Here is a 21,623-nt window from a genome sequence, read left to right on the forward strand (position 1 = left end):
AAAATAAAAGTAACTTATGTTTGACTTTGGCTTCATGTTTATTGTGAGGGCCCATCAGAGACTTTAAAGAGTCAGAATGTGGTTGTGCGGGCTATGGGCACACCTCCTTGAAAGAATGCCAGGAAATGTCTCATTATCTATTGACCTGTTCATTGAGACTCATAGATCACTTTTCGATCATTATCAGGACTGTGACCCTCATTTGCTTTTATTGACTCATCACAGTGTTGAATCGGGCACTGTGTTCATGACCAGAAATGTTGAGGATATCAGTAATTTTATGTAACGAAAAAAGATATTAAATGGAATAAAACTTTTCACAATAGTCACAATCGGCAAACGATTTATATGATGGGAGTATTTATCAATACTCATGGGAGTATTTATTAACCACCCATGTCGTGTTTACACATCGGAGTTCATCACTTAAGTAGGACCAGAACGGAAACAATAATCGCAAAATTGTTGTAAAAGGATAAAAGCATGAAGGAAAAAGATGCTCTGATTGGTCAGAGGGAACTAGGAAAATGATGGCCTGATAGTAAATGGAGTTTGTTCACAGTTATTATGCTTCATTTAGAGGTAAAACATGTTAATGACTCAGTTAGACTCTGAGCGGTATTATGTAAATATTGCTGGGGAGAGGCGCTGACAAACACAAGGAGTTCAGGGGAGAGAAAAATCTCATGGGGTGATGTGACATCACATGTTCAGACTTTACAGTGTTACATTGGAATATTCATCCAAAGCACAGACTCGGTGCGCCGACATAAAGTGTGAGTCACACTTTATGAAGTGGCAAACGTTGTGGCAACTTGGCAAGTTCTATTTTGGCATTTGAGAGCTCGGATTCGCATGGACAGATGAAAAGTGAACCATATTTCTCTCTTTTTCTCCCCGTTGTCAGTGTGGAAGATGTGATGTGAATTCAAATGCAACGGATGCTGTCCTACAAAGTCAGTTGCTATGAAAAGTTGGACACTCAGGAGGAAGACGTGTGTTGTTTTGTTTGTCTCCTCCAGGGCCGAGGCGCCGGTTGCTGTCTCTTCAACTTGTCTTCTTTTCCTTCTTTATCCCAGTCCAGTTCAGCAGCCCACATGAGCGTCTCCAAACCACCGCCGCCCCCTTCCGCCTCCCACCTGACCATCCCACCGTCCTCAACTTCCACGCCCTCTTCATCGGCCTCCTCCCCGTCGGCCCCGCCCCCTCCCTCGCCCGTCAAGATTTCTATGCAGGAGCACTTTGCCATCAACGTGTGCCCGGGTCCCATCCTCCCTATCCCGCAGATCTCAGACTTCTTCCCGCGTTTCCACGATTATCCCTGCACGCCGCCACCCCCGCGGGAGAAGAAGATCCTTAAGGAGGAGACTTTCAACGGGGAGATGGGCGGAGGCTTCAAAGATGGAGAGAGGCGGGGGGACAACGATGGAGACAGAGAGGAAGTAGCTGACTCCGATGATGACGACAGTAAGTTCCTTTCGAGTTTATGTCCGTGTTTGTTCATTTATATGGAAATCAAAAAGCATTGCAGCAGAAAAAGAACAGAGCCAGCGCTAAAACTTGAAAATGGAGAGTCATCTTTTTCCATTCAAGGCCAGTTTTTCCTCCGGAGAAAACAGCATGCGCTCACAGTGTAATTTGGAGAAAAGTGTTCACCCATGACACTCTAGGTCCCTGCAGTGCAAAGGAATTTCAAGCTACAAGACGGGTCAATTCTTATTTAGCAACTTTATATTTTTATGACTCACAGCTTTTGAGTGCATCTGTGCGGCTGAGTCCCGTCAGTAATTGGTGTCGTCTTTGTTGTTTTCCAGCCTATTTGGGGACGTTGGAGTTCACCCTTCTCTTTGATCAGGAGAATAATTGTCTCCATTGCACCATTCACAAGGCAAAGGTAAGCGCAACTTTGATGTCTTCTAGACATCCTCCCTGAAATGTATCACACTTCATAGCTAGATAGACACAGTTATTTGGACCAAGGACACCAGCCTTACATACTGTAAACTGTCGCATGAGTAAGAATTATGTAAATCCTTTTGAAAGAGTCCCTAGAGGACACCACAATTGAGTCGAGGGGAGTCAGACACAGTGGCACGGAATAGAAAGGCCCGGCAGCCTTATTGTGATGTTTGCTGTCTTTTTCTGACCCTGTTGTTCGTGCGAAATGTTCAAGGACGTGACGTCACATCCGACACTTCAGTACACTTGTGAGTGTGTGTGTGTTTTGTGTGTGTGTGTTCACAGGGACTGAAAGCCATGGATTCCAATGGGCTGGCTGATCCCTATGTCAAGCTTCATCTTCTTCCTGGGGCTAGCAAGGTCTCGACTCCAACATCACCTCAGTGGCTATCAATATACCACATAACATGCGGTTAAACCTTACACAAACAAAACAAAAAAAACACAAGCATGTTGACTTTTATAAATCTGGGCCATCTTTTCTGTGAAAAGGCTTTTCCCAAAGTGTCACAGAGCAACGGGCTTATTTAGCGCGTCGTGTCGAGCCGCAGAGCAGGGAGCTTCGCGGTGGGCTCTTTCTTATTGCGCCTTGTTCAATACGCCGCTTTATCGAGCACAAACACGTTCTGCTCGGCTGCGCTGTTCTTGTTTTGTCTCCGGCTCAAGCTGGTGGGAAGATAAGGCATGCCACAACTTGCAGCCCCATGCTTTTGGCAACCTGTTGTTGGCCATTTTAGCTCAAGGTAGTTATGAAGTGAGGCTGTGATAAGAGAGAGAGGGCATGGTAAGCCACGATAGGTTCAATGAGGCAGCTTTGGTGAGATCAAGATGCCAACCATCGCGCGGTCTGGGGCGTCTTTGTCCCGCAGCCCTCTCCTGTGTCTGCTCCCGCATTGTTCTTAGTCTCGCCGCTCGCTTTCCACCGTTATCGTCGTCTCTGTCTCACCATATCGCTGTGACCTTCTGTGACCTTGAAATATCAACTCAGAGAGGCGGGAAGGGAGAGGGAGGGAAGAGGGGTGGGGTAAGAGAAGAGATGCGGAGTGAGGGGGGGGCATAAAGGGAGGGCAGCAGCAGGTGGTTGTCATGGAAACAGAGAGGATTGTTACACGGCTCACGTCAACAGGCGAGTGTTGATGGGAGTAAAGCGGCGGGTAGGCGGGACACAGGGAATGCGTCAATGAGGAGGTAAGTACCCGTGGACCGTCATTAGTTTAATATCCACCAGACGGGGGCCACGTCACTTGACAAGTGGGAGCGCACACACGCTGATGTGAGTATGACGGACGCGCTCGCCTACTCGTGCCTGCGTTCAGTCGATGCATGTGAAGGAGGGACTTTTAGCGGGAACGGTGGCGCACATGTTCCACCTCACAGTTTATTTCGCTCTCGTCATTCAGCATATGTCGTTTAAAGTTAACGCAGAATCTGCTCAAGAATGACTCGTCTCGGCTGTGGAAGATTCAGTTAAAGTCAGAGATTTCATTTTAAATGTACAACCCATGTTTGAAAATAGTTGATGGATAAAGTTCTGAACGAAAGTATGTAGTACTGAATTCTGGAGATACAGAGTTATTGATAAAGGGACAAATTATGATGGTTGTGACAAAGGTTTTTAGTAGCTTGTGTTAGGTTATGCTCATTAGAATAATACATATTGATACATTATCAATGGTTATCAGAGGAAAACAAAAACAATACAGTTCTGCTACAGAGTGAGAAGAACAAGGTTGACAATACCTTTTTTCTACTCCAACCCACTCTTTCGCATTAGGAAATCGTAGTGACAATGTGTCAAAACCAAGTCAACTCTTGTTTAATCACATCTCTAGGAAAGAGTAACTGAAGGAGAAAAGTGCAACAAGTAGACAACGGATGCATGCGGACAGATGGAGGGAACTGACTGAAAAGAAATGCGAACGGGCAGATGGAGGATGAAGATAAAACATTTAGAAACAAAGTTTTCAAAGACGGCTGATGATGAAGGCACAGACACAAAGGAAACTGAAATCGTGCTTAGAGCATAACGTGGTGGTGTGGACTGAAACAATCAATCATAGTCAGTAAAACAAAACGTGTGTTTTTGTTTTACTTCTCAACAAACAAAGGTGAATGATGACGGGGTCTCTATTTTGCGGATGTGGGGACAAAAAGAGACAAAGAAGGGCAGAGGAAGGAGCTGTGGGTCTCGAGGCTCTCGCAACAGACTCAGTGAGAAGACGATATAGCATGAAAGATGGGGTGTTTATCTTCGGAGCTGCAGACATGAGCAGGAGTAAGTGATGGAAGAGCATTCTGGCTTTTTGTAGCAGCTGCAGAAAGTGGTCATAGGGCAAGCAATTCTGGGACATGAGTATTACCCTGCACAACACCTCTAATGAAATATGAGACACCATTGTCCAGACTCAAATACTTACCATTTAGAAAGTGTTGTTTCAACCCCACAGGGCAGCAATTTGGGCTTCAGCCTTGATAAGTTATCGTCACAATTTTTCTTTTTCGGAGAGTATTACCAGGGTTGGAACTAGTGTCGACACGATACGACAGTTTGGACTTCCCTACCCTAATATCAAGACTGAAACAATAAAAAAAAATAGGAAAAGCATTGGAATAATCTTTCCTAATCCATCCAATCTATCTATCCATCCATACATTCATCTTGTTCCACTTATCTAGGGTCCGATCGCTGGATACAGCAGCAAGTCCTTACTTCCGTCTCCCCAGCCCCTCCTAAAAAAAAAATCTTGTATTTTATTTTATTTTTCTTTTTTTAAATATTTTTTAATTATAGGAAGGTACTAGCCCTAGTAGGAAGTCTTATTTTAAATAAAATACAATTTGCTTGCGAAAATACTCAAACACTTTAAATGTCATAATATTTTGCGTACAGCCAACATTTTCATGCACACATAAATTTGGGGTATTGAACTCTTATGTCATGTCACCTGTCATGTAAAATGTCAGCCAGAATATCTTGCTAAGATGCTTGGGTCAAAGGATTTACACTTATTTTTGGAATTGAAATCTGTCAACTATCAAGTAAAGACAGGCATAGCTGATTTGGGTCAAACGTAAACTGAAGGTGATGAAATGTTTTTATTTCTTTTTTCTGTGATATTGACATGAACTCTACGGTCAAATCCTCAGCAGGATGAAAACGTCCCTAAGGCAACTGTAGGAAATGAAGCAGCAAGCGAGGAGATGGGCGCACCATTAGGAGCCTGCATGCAATTCACTTCCCGGAAAGCTTTAAATTTTCATTCTGATTGTGTTGGGCACTTTAAACGTCTCCTGCATTTGGAACTGCCGTTGAGGCTCTGCCTCATTACATTGCGAGGAAGACAGATGGACAAGTGAAGAGAGGGAGGCCTCGTGGCCTCTCACGCTCGCTCAACAGATGTCCGAGATCTCCTCAGGGGCCGAGATAAATTATTCCCTCGCGGTCATTTTTTTTTTTCTCTTCTCAATCCTTTGTCCTTTTTTTTCTCTGATCTGATGAATTTGCTATCCTAGCCTTTTGCACATTTCTCTCATCCCCTTCACACGAATGCTGCTCAGATGTTTTTTCCCTCTACAGGCCAACAAACTTCGCACAAAGACTCTGAAGAACACACTAAATCCAGTTTGGAATGAGACACTGGTGTATCACGGAATCACAGCGGCTGACATGACCACCAAAACGCTCAGGTAGGATCTCAGCTTCATATGTCACTATCTTGCAATTTGTGGTGTTCCCCAAGCGGACAACTGACCATTTTCATGCAAAGGGGTGGGGGTGGGGGGGGGGTGAGATTCTGCCCGCAGCTCAGTGCGCGTTCATCTGGGCTTTTCCAAGTAATTTATTATTGCAGCCAACTGCCACACTTGCTGCTTCTCCTCAGGTGTCAGCTGTGCTGAGATTGTCTCCATATGGAGTGGCTGAGGTCAAACATTGGCAACTTGACCCAAAAACTCAAATACACTTTTGCTGTCCCGTAAGATGATTCAGAGACTGGCAGGGGAGCGTATACGCTGCGTGCAATGAGTGTCACAGTGGATTCGTAATCGTGTTGGGTGACTTTGTTTATCCTGAGGAAACACAAGCGCACACACACAGACAGACACACACACACACACGCTCAGTGCATTCATCTCCTTTGAACACAAATGCAGCCAGGCAGGTGCGTCCGTGTGTGTGTCCTCCTTTGTGTATCAAGGGTAACTGGTGGAAGTACGTCCATACATATACGGCTCCTCCTCTGGATATAGACAAAACACACTCTGCCAAACATAGCTCATCTCCCACAAACAAAACCACAATTTATAGTTCTTCCTCAAATGCACCACCACACATACACACACACGCACTAGCAGAGATCCCTCAAACTAGAGAAAACCCATCTGACCTCTATCCAAGGACACAGACACAAACAGCATGGTGGTGCTGGCGAGCCAAAGAGAGGAGGAGGCGGAGCATGTCCGAGAGTCAGGGGTGGTTCCAGAGAAGAACAAAGTGAGCAGGGTGGGGTGGGATACAGTGTGACAGATGCTAAGTGGCAGATACAGACTGGAAGAAGAAACTTGGGATGCTAAGACGAAGGAAGATGACAGGGTCAGCGGAGAGAATCTGACTCAGAGATCATTGTGGGATTGATGTATTTGAGGACTTAGTGAATGGCAACAAACAAAAGAATGCGGACAGTAGGAAGCTGAGCGCAAAGGAAAAGCTCAAATCCAAAAAGAGATGAGAACTTGAAAGAATCAAAATCTCACCGGTTGTGGTTGTATGCCAGCGCCACACCGCAGCCAATAAATGGAGTTTGCTCTCATTATTTCACGCAGAGCAAAGCAGTGTTAGGGAACGGCAAAAACAGAAGGGCATCCCCAGAGAGATGTTGACTCACTGGCTCGTGCCCTGCCGCATTCTACTTGGCTGCTCTCTGCTGCGTGTGCGACAAGGGGGACGCTGTGCTGTTTGATCCGCACGCTACATGAGCCAAACACTCTCTAGGGATGGGATGGTGCTGCCGGTGTCGACCCTACAGGTATTAATTAGTCGAGCTGGGTGAAACTGCAAAAAGACCAAACTCAATTCAGTGATGGATTTCATCAGTAACCGAATCACATCAGGACCCTCAAAAGCAAAGTTGTCTATCATCTTGTCTGTCAACCATGTTGACTTTTTTTCCCATCATAGAAACAATCTATGAAAAATTGCCTTTTTATAGTCTTGGATACAAATAATTGGGTCTCTGGAGTACCTGTCCACCGAGGTGTTTACTCATCCATCCGTCCATCCGTCCATCCATCCATCCCATCCCATCATTTGGATGCTATGGCAAAAGGGATTCAACTGTCCATTAAATAGAAGATGAGTTTCCACATCCATCTGCTTTAAATAGTCCACTACAGTAGTACAATTAATACAAAATTGAAAGTTGGTAGAGCAGTCCTGCCAGTTTTTAAGGATGATCCAGCAGAATGACCTAATTAATGTCCTCAGTGAAGACTTCACGGTTGGACTCTTACAAGCTTTAATCCTTTAATTGATGCACGAAGGCTGCCCGAAGTGCTCCGATCTTGATTGAAAAACCAAACATGGTGACAAAGATGGACTAAATCTGCCTCTGATTAGCTGCCGTCTGTCTAAAACTTTGACATGTTTATATTTATTTCTCATAAAAGTTCAGTCAATTCAGATGTCGTTTTTGTTTTAATACTAGTGAATGTATTGTTCTGCTTTGACATCTAAATATGAAGTACAGTAGCTTTTTTTTTTTTTTTTATATCCTATTTTGTGAAGACTTGATTCAATATCATGTCCAAATACTATTCAATCTGTATCAGTCACTGCGGTCTGCCTCTCCACTGAGGCACCTTTGAAATGGTTAAGACAGCCGTGACAGTGATAATGTGCAGTTGAAAAAATTCCCCTCACAGCAATTTTCGTGCAGCTCATTGCGCCAAAAAAAAAAAAAGGTTGTGAACTGCATACCGCACGTGAATTATGGGTGTCCTTTTTGGATTTGATTGCTAAAATGGCCATCAGGCTGGCAGTTAACAGGGGAGAGATGTAACGGTACATTCACACCTGTGTGTGTGTGTGCCTGTGTCTCTTTCCTCGGTTTCTTCTATCTTTCTATCTCCCCGTCAAACTTTCTAATAGACTTGCGCTGTCCTCTGCCATGGAGAGATAAAGGCAAATGTAATACTTAATTTTGTATTGGATGCAGTCCAAGGTTGGATTTGGCTGCTGAATGCCTCAGGTGAGACATTCAGTCAGGCTCAGAAGGGGTCTTGAAGGAAAATATTCTAATCAGAAGTTAAAGAAAGACCTCTGTCTTGTTGTTGTCTTAAAATACAGAATTGACCTTTATTGGCACGATTGGGAGCTTTTGATTCCTCTGCTTTTTGAGGATGTCGCTATGGGACTTTTATGATAGGCTCTTTCCAAAACAAAATGGCAAAAGGGGGAAGGAATTCCCATCTCGAGTTTAAAAGTAAACTATCAGCCTTTATGTATTTTTGATTTATGAGGAAACTACAATTGTTTTTCTTGTTGTTCTTTTCACAGAAGCAGATACAATAGGATTCCACTAATGTTTCCTTGTAGGTCTAATTCTTCTTCAGCGTTTGTACGCTTTGCAAGAGCAGATCGGCAAAGTAATAATCGCAAGCTATAAAATGCAGCATCGTTGAAAGGATGAAATGTTGGCGGTAGTGATGATGAGAAGCACAGCAACATGTCTGTCGCTGTTGCAGTCCTTTTAAAACATACTTTTTCTTAGAAGGTTGCATATAATCACCATTTTAATTCAAATTTAATCAAAATTTAAATTTTACGAACATGAATTACAACTTTGCATTCATTGCCGGTTGGCTATGTTGATGGCATAAAATCATATCTCTCCACGAGCATCTGTTGAGCTTTTAGAGGAAACGTGGGGTAAACGGTGCAAAGATTTTCATGTGGGCGCTTTTCCCGGAACTGGTGTGACATTTCACCACAACCTTTATCTGATCTCCAACCCATACGACACATCCAGTATGTGATGGAGCTTATGCATATAAATCACTAGACAGCTGTGGTCATGAGTCAGTTGGGGAGCTACACTGCCGAACATCCAAGGGGACTGGAAGAGTTGAAGAGTGTGTTTTTTCATGAGTACAAAACAGCGTATATCTGAAAGAATATAGAAAAGAGTCGCTTCCATTAGCATGAAAAGGAGTCCTTGGTGAATAAAATCCTAGACGAAGGATCTAGACGGAATTTACAGCTCATAACAAATGACATCGCACATTATCTTGATATTCGCCCGAGTTTGCTACAGTCTGTCATCTTTTTTTCTTCACACCATTGTAAAAAGTTGGTAAGGGTACTAAAATCCTTTTAATAAATCAGAGCCCGGTCATACTTAATCGTCACACAAAATTGACTGGCCGACAGAGGATTGTTAATTTCAGAACAGAAAGGATAACAAATGTGCCTTTTTGTGCCAATTGTGTGTCATTGTGTGACTCATCGTGCTAATCGAATCCCCAATTTTGTCTTTTGCGCTGACGCATCTTGTCTCGTGTTGGTGTCATGCAGGCTGTGCGTATGCGACATGGACAGACTGGGACGAAATGAATTCATCGGCGAGGTGAGAGTGGCTCTGAAGAAGCTCAGAGAGGGTGACAACAAACGTTACAATATGGGCTTGGAGAGAATTGCACAGGTAGGGTTGCGATGCCTTGTCCTGTATATTTCATGATCTCTCTGACATCACCGCATGTCCACATTTCTTTGGTTCTAGAACAAAGAATCCAACAATCAAGCAGTGGAGCAAGGAGCGCTGGTGGCAGAGGAGGAGGTACCAGCTTTATCTTTTAATCAACAATAATTTTCTCTCTCATTTTGCATCGACGAGAGTTTCTTATCTTTCACACCGCAATATCCTACAAAAAAAAATGCATGCCAGGGAGACATCGGGCGCATTACAGGGCCTACTGAATTGCCAGTCCGGTGTGGTTCTCCACTGGTTGTTATCGAAACCCTTCTTGTGATTTTAGAGACGCGTGTTAATAGCGTTTGGCCTCAAGGGGTAATGGAGTAGTGTCATGTTCCTAAGCCCAGACAAAGCTTTTAACTACAGTGTAGACTTTCACACAGCAAATGCTGAAGGCTTAAAAAGGAAACTGTAATTCTAATCTTCTCTGGGTGAATTCTGGAGTAGTACTTTTTCCTAGTAGTGTCCCCCTCGGTGTGTGTGTTTGTTTTTTTAAATGTGTGTTTTCTGTGGCCAGCGGGGACGCATCCTGGTGTCGTTGTGTTATAACACGGAGAAGGGCTGCCTGCTGGTTGGGATCATACGCTGTGCCCATCTGGCCGCCATGGACTCCAATGGCTACTCTGACCCCTTTGTCAAAATGTGAGTCACATCTTTTATGAATCGACCGAACTTCCTCTCTTTGTTTGTAGACGCTATGTAAATTGATTTTGGAGGAAATGTTCCCGTTGCAGCATTTGCAGAACATTGCACCGTGTCCATATTTTAGTTCGCCGTTGATCAGTTCTCATCACACCGTAGCAAGAGTAACAGATCAAAAGTGTTGCATGTATAAAAAATAATCCACATTTGAAATTTTCTCTCTAGTTAGCAAAAACCTTTTAAAAATGTACTCTAACTACAGCTGAGTTTATTTTTGTCTATTCATCTATTTACGATTTGTTACAAACTCAAATTTAAACAAGCAAAATCATTTGTCTCAATTTTGTCAAAGATCTACTTTAACACAAAGACAAATATGTCATTTATAATAATCATAGCCTTTTTTGATATTTGTTTTGTACAATTCTTCTTTTTCATTCCTAATTTCTGCCTATTTCTTTTTTCCTATCCTAAATTCTGACTTAAATTCAAGTCCTATTTTTTTCCTTTTCTTCCACTTTGTCAGACTTGTACTTTTGTTCTCATTCATGTGGTGACTTTTTCCCCCCAGTCAAGTTTTTTTTTTTTAATAGACGACACTTTGACTCTGACAGGCAATGACATCGTGTTTTGTCCACTTTGATAGAACCGAATAGTTATTTTCTGCAAATGGACAAAGGTGACACTTTTGCAGACGTTCTCATTCGGGTGACCATAGCGGGGCAGACATTGTGGATACCATTTCACACTGTGTACATAGAAGGGAAAAAAAACTTCAGCTTTCTCTCACTGAACTTGAAGTATTGACCATTGCCGCAGCACATAAGGCTGTAAATATCCTGGATTGAGCATGAGTCACTGAAGGAGCGCACAATGAAGGGTTTTCAAGAAGCATTACTTGGTCAAAGGCAGTTAATGGAAGAGAGCTGAAGTGTTTTGTTTTTTTTTTATCTGCAAAATGCTGAATGACGCGATTGGCCGAAAGCTCCGCAAGTGGGAAAGATGTGCTTCACAACCACGCACTTTCTCTGATATGCACATCTTTTCATTTGGCCCTGAGGCATTGATTTGTTACACTACTTCACATTCTACTTCATCCTGCCCATTTGCACTACATGCAAAAATGTGCACAGAAGTTGTATCTCACACTTCTTTTTCCCTTTCATTTCAAATTTTTTATCATTCCCTTTATTCACTCTTGTACCTGCGATCGTCAACCTTCTTTACCTCACTTGTTCTTTTAAATCATGTTTTTTTGTGATTTACCAATGACTATGTAGACCAATGTCAATAGTGTGTTGTGTGTGTTTGTGTGTGCGTGCATGCGTGTATTTTGTGACTGAGTCGACTTTCGGGGACATATTTCAGACTAAACACCAGAGACCAAGCCCATGACCCTGCTGCTTGAAACATCTGCCAATCTGCGTGTGTGTGTGTTTGTTGTTTTTCTGGGGTTTAAAATGGAGTAATTTAATAGCGAAATAGCTACTATTGGATAGCTGCTGCTGCCGTTTATTAAACTGGCTTGTAATCCAAATCATTTAATGGTTTGCGCTAAAAGGATTTTTATCAGGATATAAAATATTATCAAACAGATTAGTTTTGTTCACGTAACTTTTTTCTTTTACATTAGAAGCCTAAAATTAAATTAAACTGTATGAGGACTCGAGCACAGTACAGCGCCATCTATCCAAAATCGTATTTTTTAATGGTTTAACATGTCACTTCACCTTTTTCCTCACGTTGCTGTCTTTGCCTTTCTGTGAAGATCCGTATTAGAAAACATCGCATGGTACGAGACAAGTATGAATAACTGTGAGTCACAGTTAAGCTTTTTTTTCAGTGACGTGTATTCAGTGTAAAAACCACTGAACATGTTTTTAAAAAGTGCAGGAATAATCCTTCCTATCTCTGCGGACCAGTTTCCTGTGTTCTGAAATATTTTGAATGCAAGCGTAGTTGTATTGGGGCTGTGTAGAATGGTTTTGGCTGAGGCATTGCTATTGTCAATATTGCATTTGTTTGTTTTGGAAAACTGGAAATTGGAATTCCCCCATCTGCGCTGCATTGGAGCCCATGCAAAATGAGATTCGGCACAGGTTGGATTAAGACCCCCCCGGAGCCTCATCCCCAGGCTTCTGTTTACCGGCTCAATTGCTACTGCTCTTTGGCTGCCTTCTTCAAATTACTTTTTACATTATCTTTATTGTACACAAACTTTGTCATTTGAGAGGATTGTTTAGTTGTGTTGAAGAAACTTATGGCATACTGTGCTCCCTTCCAATTGCTTATTTAATGACTCTGCCTCTCGCTCATCAAACAGAAAAATTGAAAAGAAAATTGTTTCTGATACCTGCTTTCCTTTTCATTGCTGACACAAGCGTATGATGAATCACATTTTCCCACCACCTTGTTGTCTCTCCATTTTCACATCTTTTGCTCTGGTTCCGGTGCCGCTGCGACAATCCATCCCTTGCCGTTAGCTGTCTGTCACCCGTGGGGTGGATGGGAGAGGTTGCGCAAGGAGTGAGACCTCGCACCACCTGAAAGTCTTAACTCAGAATTCACACCGATGACTCCCACCGCCCTCTGGCAACCTGTCTGGTGCCTCTTTACTGGAGCGTATCTCCTCCTCCAACCTTGGCATGATTAGGATCTCGCTGTGGTCTTCTGTCACTTGTGTTTCTTTGTCCAAAGGACTTCTAGGTCACAATTATCTTCGAAAGAATTATGATAAACGTGATGTTTCCATTTAGTTCCATTCAGCAAGGTTTATTGTCAAATAAAGGCAAGAGATAAAAAGTAGTCGGATTAACGACTTCCATTCCAGAAAAGTGCGGGTACAATATATTTGGTGAGCTCTGATATTCAAATGGAGCATTTCATTCCACAAAATCTGTTTGATTCCGTCGTGAAAGTTCATCTGATTGAAGTTTGAGATGTAAGGGTGAAGGTCAGTCATCTTGCTCCTTTCTGCACACTAGAAATATGAAGAGAAAGTACATGCCTAGCCTTTTCCAAAATTGACAGGAGCAATCCACCAACACCAGCTAATTAAAGGCTAAAATCACCCTCTGTGGACAGGTGATAAAAAAGTGCCCTGTAACTAAAAGGGTAATTATTTCAATTGACTTGATTTGCATTTGGGCAACGGTGCTGCACTGGTTAGCACGTCCGCCTCACAGTTAGGAGGGTGCGAGTTCGATTCCACCTCCTGATTCTGGCTCTGGCCCTCCCTGTGTGGATTTTGCATGTTCCCCCCATGCCTGCGTGGGTTTTCTCCCGCCACTCCGGTTTCTTCCCACATCCCAAAAACATGCTTGGTAGGCCGATTGAGCACTCCAAATTCCCCCTAGGTGCAAGTGCGGATGGTTGTTCGTCTCTGTGTGTATTTGGATTATATGTCTTCATAGTGGCTGGAAGTTTATACTTAGCTATCTATTAGATCATTTTGCCTACTACGTTTCAGGTCAGCAAGGTAATATTGCAAAATGTCTGCTCCAGAATCCTTTTTTTTTTTTTTTTTTTAATAAAATCAACCTTTTTTCATTTTAATTTTAAGTGTCTTCTATTCAGTTCAGGCTTGAGTGTGCGATCATAATGATGTTTATAATGGCACATGGTGGTATTGCCAAGGTCATAGCAGCTACCGACTTGTGGTTTTTTTTCCCCAGGTAGATAACATAGATGATGCTCGCATAGATAAATTGTAGAGGAGCATCTATGGAGGCGGAAGCCAATTTGCAGTATGTAGCCCCCATTCATCTGTGGTTGAGGTGCCCTTAATCAAGGCGTCTTAGTAGACCACTGTGTCACAGTGTGTGATTATGTTCACTAATTGATGAAGGCTAATAAATGATAACATTTGACGTCTGCATTCAGTGCCGCAAATTTGTCTTACTTTTATACTGATGAGTGATGTAAAGGTTTGACAGTCTTTCTTCTTGTCCTCTAAGCATCTTACAGCCAGACATGGGGAAGAAATCCAAGTACAAGACGTCGGTGAAGAAAAAGACTCTCAACCCTGAATTCAATGAGGTACACGCTCAATGCATGTATTGGAACAGTGAGGCCAATTTGCCTCATTTTGCTGAAAATCCAAAATATCCGGGTCCAGATGATGAACATATAGGACAAGAGATCAACATTCCAACTTGTGTTTCCTGGTAAATAGATCTCGATTGAGTACACATCTAGACTAAAAACATTATTTGTTGCCAAATACACACACACATACTTTTAGATGAGGCATATTATTGGAACTGATATACTTAAAATACATTGAAGTGAAAAACACTTGACATTTTGTTGACTTGAGTCTTTTCTTTAGCAGGTAAAAGTCACGCAGTCAACTGATGTAATTGATGTGTTTGTGTCTTTATTGTGCACAGGAATTTTCCTATGAGGTGACTCTGGACTTGCTGGCTAAGAAAACCCTTGAGATCTCAGTGTGGGACTACGATTTGGGAATGAGCAATGACTTCATAGGTAAATTGTAATGATATTGCCATGAATGAAAGATAGCTAGCTTGAACTGGACTAGTTCGAACCAAAATGTTGGTATCTCTTACTGATCTTGAGTTATACAATTCTGTTGCAGATATCCATAATTAATACAGAAACTTTGAAGTTTGTTTAGCTTCACTTTGGATTAAGAATGGGATTTGATTTAAACGGATATGCCAGTCAAAGCGGGTGAGCAAATGCTTTTGGCAATGTAGTCTATGTTGATGATAAGGAGAAAAAAGATGAGAGAATGTAGCAAATTTCAACAAGTATCAAAACCAGGCCGAGCGTGGGTGGGGGGAACGAGCAAAGGAGAGGTGCATTAAAGAAGGATGCATAAAAAGTGCTGCGAGATGAGACTTAATTATGATGCATGGGGAGTCTGATCGAGCTGGCAAAATAGACATTGAGCATATCAAGGAATTTTATTTTATTTTTTTTGCCAGCTCTGCAGTGTTCATCCTTTTATGCTTGTAGAATCACTTCCACCAAACAGCTTTGCAGCAGCCTGGTGTGCACATGCAGAAGATAAAACACATGGGGGGGGGGGGGTTCAGGAGTGATTGGAAGGCTGAAGGGTGGTACAAAGAAAAAGATTAGTGAGTTCGAGGTGTTATGTTCAGAGCTTTTTACCATGTTCGGTGTGTGCACTGTGCAGCGCTCTGGTTGGTGGGAAGGACTCACTGTTGAGATAACCCAGTGAGTTATTAGCCCCGCTGGGACAAAAGACCGTTAGTCTAACTCAATTGTTATTCAAAGTAAGGTACGAGAGGGTTTGGTTTGGTTTGGTTTGGTTTAGTTTTATCTGTTGCTATTGACAGTGATGATTATTTTCAACTTTTTTATAATTAAGGTATTTTTGCATTGTGCCTTTATTAAAATTTAGGATTTTTTTGCTTCAACATTTCAAATTTAAAGTGGTTCATCATGGTTTTTACTCTTGTATGACAGGAGTGTTTATAGAGTAACATGTTAGTTTGTACATTGACCATACAGTTTATTAAGTCACTATGATTGCAAGAGCTCGATCTACATACAAAAATGTCTGATGCTCGACCAACTGAGCTACCTAGGCTCATGTGGAATTTTCGCTCATGCAACAAATTTTACTTAGAAAAACATGCAGATGTGTCGAAAACCATGACTGCATGTGTCATGTCAGGCAAAGGTGTTTGAGATGTTTGAAGCTGCTGCAGAAAACCATCATTACCACCACCACCACCATCATCATCATGGTCCCCATCTTCATCATCATCATCATCATCATCATGAATCTCATCAAGAATGGTGAGCTCTAAAGATGACAGTTTCACATCCCAAAATAGTTACATCTTCAACAATGTGTTAATAATTAACTTGGCTAAGAGTGGCAAGTGCTGCAGTAAGCGTACCTGACACGTTTCCATCTTTGAAAAGTTACAGGCACCAAAAAACATAGACTGCCTTTACAGTTAGTACAGCTTTTCTTCTCGGAACATTTTCTTCAAGATATTGGGAGTGTGTCCATCCATTAAAAGAAGAGTTGTGAGGTTAAAGGACTTGCCCTAAATCTCTCCAAAGTTCTTTCATATCAAATTCATCCAATTGTGTCCTTTGCGACCTTGCTTTGTGTCCGGGGACAAGAGACATTACATAAACTGTTCGTGCCAGCATAGAATAGCCCAAAATGTCAAAGGGGTCTATCTAATCGTGCCTCCATTTTTGTACCACTCGCCTAGTTCAAGGGTGAGGCGCAGTCTATCACTGTTTTGCAATAGTACCTCGACTTTCAAAACAATAGTTACAATCTCCAAAACCTCACAAGTTTGAGCCAAATATGCTCACCACTAGTATACCATGCTGCCTGTAATCCAATCAATGAGTGATTAATGACTCAATTAAGAGAGCCCTGTTTTGCAGACACCAGTAAAGCGTCATATAAATCCGATGCGTTATTACTTGGTGCCCTTGAAGCTTTTCCAGTCGGAGCTGGGGGAGTAAACATTTTTAGCACTGGAGGTTTTCGCGAGGGGCAAAGTCATGTGAGCGGGCTGCACAGCTGCTCCTTTCCTACCTGGGTGTCAAACTGAACTTCATCATCGCTCAGTTCCTCCTCAGCAGTTCCTCTCCCTCACCATCGAGCGCAGCCGGGTTGTCCTGAGCAACCCTCAGGGAACATCTGTCGACCTCCATTCGGAGTTGGTGGGAGTGTTTTGGAACCATGATTCTATAAAACAGGGGTCGGCAATTCCTTTTGGACGCGAGCCAAAGAAAATTCTGACAATGGCATCACGGGCCATTGCTTTTTTTGGGGGGGCGGGGGTCACTACTAATTAAATTATTAATTATTATATTATATGAAAATAAACATCATCTTACTTTTAAAATGCATTTAATTTAATTCCATTTGAACAGACCTTGTTATGTTGTTAATTTAATGAAATACAGACTATTTTTTACCGTGCCCACTGGAGAAGGGAGACAAAACACTTTGGGGTTTTTTTTGCATAAGATTACGCGCACTCGTGTAACAATACCGTTCCGACCTGTGCGTCATGGATAACTGAAAAAAGATGTTCCACCTGTTGTTGTCACTAAGGACTATATACCTCAATAAATGTTTCGAATTTGATGGGATTGTTGTATGGCATACAACAGCCTGGTCCGAAACCCTAATCTTGGAAACCCTAAAAGTAGTCCCAAACCCTCGGCGGAAACCCTAACCCTAGTTTTAAAACCTAGTTGGGAACCCTACCGGCGCTTTAAAACCGTCGTCGGAAACCCTAACCCTAATTTGAAACCCTAATTAGCGATCCCAAAACCCGCTGGAAACCCTAGTCGGAAACCCTAACCCTAGCCTGAAAGCCCGGTCCGAAACCCTCATCTTGGAAACCCTAAAAGTAGTCCCAAACCCTCGGCGGAAACCCTAACCCTAGTTTTAAAACCTAGTTGGGAACCCTACCGGCGCTTTAAAACCCCCGTCGGAAACCCTAACCCTAATTTGAAACCCTAATTAGCGATCCCAAAACCCGCTGGAAACCCTAGTCGGAAACCCTAACCCTAGCCTGAAAGCCCGGTCCGAAACCCTAATCTTGGAAACCCTAAAAGTAGTCCCAAACCCTCGGCGGAAACCCTAACCCTAGTTTTAAAACCTAGTTGGGAACCCTACCGGCGCTTTAAAACCCCCGTCGGAAACCCTAACCCTAATTTGAAACCCTAATTAGCGATCCCAAAACCCGCTGGAAACCCTAGTCGGAAACCCTAACCCTGGTTTGACAGCCTGGTTCTCCAAATTACTTTTGGACGCGGGCCAAAAAAAATTGTATGGCATACAACAACCCCATCAAAAATATGGGGTTGAAAAAAAATGTTTTTATTTTTTAAATTTTTTTCTTTAATACATCATATTAACGTCATCTCGCGGGCCAGACAGAATAGCCCCTATTTGCCGACCACTGCCGTAAAACCTCCCTCAACAGGTTCCGACGTTATCTCGCCTATGTGAGCGGAAAGGAACATAGAAAGCGAATTCAGAAAATCGAGATCATTTCCAATCCTCCCAGCAGCGTCGTTTCAGGCAGAGTTCATTTCTGAGCCGAGACAAGCCGCACATCAACAAACCCTGGTGGCTTGCGGCTGTCATTTTGTACACCGTTAAAAGGCAGCGGCGCCATAATACTATTTTATGACATTTCATGCTCCTTTAACTGTGCAATGGCAACCAGGGGAAAAAGGCTGTATCATAACACCCGCTGTCGAAAATGACCGTGCTTCTCTTGCAGTCTGTTTGCTCCATCAGCTGGCTCATTTCCTGCAATATTTGTCACCTCCCACCCATCATGCTCACTAGCTTCACCTACTCTCCTAATTCCCCAGCCAAACATTTTTTTTTCATCCAACTCACATTCTTACTGGTGTGTTTTCGCCCTGTGCTCACCAGGTGGCGTGGAGCTAGGCATCAACGCCAGCGGACAGAGACTCAGACACTGGTTCGAGTGTCTTAAAAACAAAGGGAAAAAAGTGGAGTACTGGCATACGCTCACACAGCAAGGAGCCCCGAGCAGCGACAAGACGGACTAAATCTCACCAGACACACAGTAAACACACATTGCACATCCATCCCCCTGAAAGAACAAAGAAAAGAAGAAAAACTGCAATAATAATAATAATGTCATCGTGATGAAGATGAAATCCATCATTTAATGCCGACAGCTCCGATTATTTGTAAATGATCTTCATTCTGACATCAGTGATGTTAAAAAGGTGTGGTGTTTATTTTTTTATGGTGAACCAAATTGCCCTCATAAATGTAACAAAAGGGATAAACACAACGTTGTCATTTAGACCTCGTGCAAGTCGCTCTGATGTCCTTGTTCAAATGTACAACTAATGAAGAGATGATTCGAATTCACTCCGTGAACGAGGCCAGCGACTGCGTGAGGCCATGTGACTCTATGGGCCGGATTTACAAAGATCCCAAATAAGGGGCGCTAAATTGTCTGAACAGATAGCGAGCGGCATGTTTTTAGCAGCAAGGTGTCAAAGTGTTTCTTCTTTCTTATTTGATTCTGCTTTCAGAGGTACTTCTTCAAAGATGTAAAATCAGCCATCGCAATTGGTCTCAGGTTTATTAAATCACATCGAGCATGCCTAAGACATCGATTGCATATGCTTTTACCAAAACGAAATGTATTTTGTGCATTTGGTGGACGCAGTCCGAGGTGCTCCCTGTTAGCTTCTTCCGCATCTGTTTGCGTGACTAGTCAAGTTTGTGCCTTTTTTTTCGCACAAGAATATCTTTAGTAAATCAGGCCCACAGTGTCCAATACACCATTGCTACGCTGGCTTGTATAGTAACGCAGTCTCATTACTTTAAAAGCACAAAAAGATCCATTCGGTGGATTTGTTCCTTTAACATGTCAAGTGTTTTGAAACTTTCATTGTCTTTGTGACTGTAATCTATGTGTATGTGTGAAGCAGGCAGTGAGAATTTATTTGAGTGCCTGGATTTGCAGCATCTCTTTTAACATGGTGCACAACTGAACTTCAAGAAGCACAGTCTGTGGCTCAATGTGAATCTGTGTGTGGATGAGACAACAGAATAAGGGGGACGGACACAAGGACAGGAATGAAGTAGCCCAGCAGACAGCAACCTTCTGCTGCCTCTAGTGGATGTTTTCATTCCTGCATGGAAGGCACAACTGACAAGCTGTCAATCACGTGTCATCTCATCGGCTCACGATCATAGAAGTATTTTTGAGACGGCCGCACAATCCAATGAGATCCGATACAAGAACTGCATTAAAAGATATCCGTCACAAAGCCTTTGAGGGGAAACTACCAGTTGTAATATTTTGGGACATTTTGATTCAGCTCATGTTTTGGTTCTCTTTTGATTGTGTGCCTAATGAAGTGTCCAGTGAGTGTTTATGCCTCAATGCATTCACTTTGCTGCATACTCATCGACGTGCAAAAAAGATTGATGTTTGAGTGGTGAGCTTCTCATTCTTACTCCAAGTGTATAATATCAATCAATAAATGATGCAAGTTTTATTTCCTGCAGGCTAATATCATGCCGTAATTCATCCGTTCGCGGTGCTGTCACTTGATTTTTGGGATTGACATTGCTTTCAACTCCTCTAATACATCCTAATAAGTGTGTCACTTGGAGACTCACGACATAAGGACTTAATGACCATTTCTGTGATCGGTTCTTTTTATAATACGAGTGAATATCAGGTTTATTTTCATACACTAAGTGGCAAAGATGACCCAAAATCTGTCTGTGGAAAAGGTGAAAGCTGGTTGTAAACAAAAGTATCTCCTGCTGAGTCTTGGCTTGTTGACAACATGTGTGTGTCATTTATCAACAGTCCTTAACCGGGCTCTGGTCAACTAACGCACGCCCAGAGACCTGAGGGATGTTCAGTCTAATCGATTCATCGAGTCCTTCGACAACCTTGTGAATGTCTTGTTGGCCACAGAAAAAAAAAGAGAGTATTCTGAATGGGAAAAAGGACTCAGGTTTAAAAAGAAAAAAAAAAAAAAAGCTATGAACATAACTATGAAAACAGCTAAGTCTTTGGATGTCTTTGACAAAAAAGGCTTGAGCGAACATGTTGGCTCCTCCTTTTCTTTCTCTATGCATCAAAAGCTCCCAGTGTGATGAGATAATCAAACCAAAATGAAATGATTGTGATGGATTCTTTGTCAGCGGCTCTGTCTCTCCCTCTTGCATGCTTTGCTCACATTTGATCTGCAATGTAGCTGCATGCTTAGCAATAATCATCAGCTTGTATTAGTGGAGCATACTGATATGTTGACACTTTGTGGCATCAGCGTGCTTTTTTTTTTTTGTGCAGGATGTCATTCAGGATGTTTGTATGTGCTACTTTGTGTTTGACACTTGCCTTCCGAAACGCTCCGAGTGGTAAAAATGCAAAGAAAGGGAGGGAGGGAGTTGTGAGAAGTCTGTTGTTTATTCAGTTAGGATCACAGTGTGACTGGCATCATGTGGTCATGTTGTGTCACTACTTCTCAAAATAAACAAAAGTTGTTTCACCACTTGTTTTGTCTTCACCTGTTATAATACCGGCAGTTTCATTCAGGGGGGATTACTCACGAACGACATTGGAATCACATTAGTTGGTTGTAATAGTCAACTGGGAACAGTTCTGAGATGGAAGGATGGAGCAATTGCTATATCAGATTTCCGGATGAAGTCTGTTCCTCAGATATCTCGCAACACAGAGCAAATCCATTGAGAAGCCTTGGGCTACATGCAAAGTG

The 21,623-nt window shown here is 42.5% G+C and overlaps 1 protein-coding gene across 2 annotated transcripts; it reads left to right on the forward strand.

The window, feature by feature from the left end:
• The first annotated feature begins 922 nt into the window (after window positions 1-922).
• Window positions 923-21,388, forward strand: doc2g (double C2-like domains, gamma). 2 transcript variants are annotated; one of them, XR_015066021.1, is made up of 11 exons: window positions 923-1,467; window positions 1,815-1,894; window positions 2,245-2,319; window positions 5,537-5,646; window positions 9,530-9,656; window positions 9,735-9,791; window positions 10,225-10,349; window positions 14,306-14,387; window positions 14,741-14,837; window positions 16,018-16,142; window positions 18,775-18,922. XR_015066021.1 is itself a non-coding variant. In XM_085911746.1 (10 exons), exons 1-10 carry the CDS (start codon window positions 933-935, stop codon window positions 18,912-18,914), a joined length of 1,428 nt encoding a protein of 475 aa, XP_085767872.1. In that variant the 5' UTR covers window positions 923-932; the 3' UTR covers window positions 18,915-21,388. The 2 variants fall into 2 exon arrangements, 1 of the variants encoding a protein (XP_085767872.1); XM_085911746.1 differs by lacking the exon at window positions 16,018-16,142 and having other exon boundaries at window positions 18,775-21,388.
• Window positions 21,389-21,623: the final 235 nt, after the last annotated feature.

Source organism: Syngnathus leptorhynchus, chromosome 5 (assembly GCF_054491065.1).
Source record: "Syngnathus leptorhynchus isolate UIUO chromosome 5, UIUO_Slep, whole genome shotgun sequence".
NCBI lineage: Eukaryota > Metazoa > Chordata > Actinopteri > Syngnathiformes > Syngnathidae > Syngnathus > Syngnathus leptorhynchus.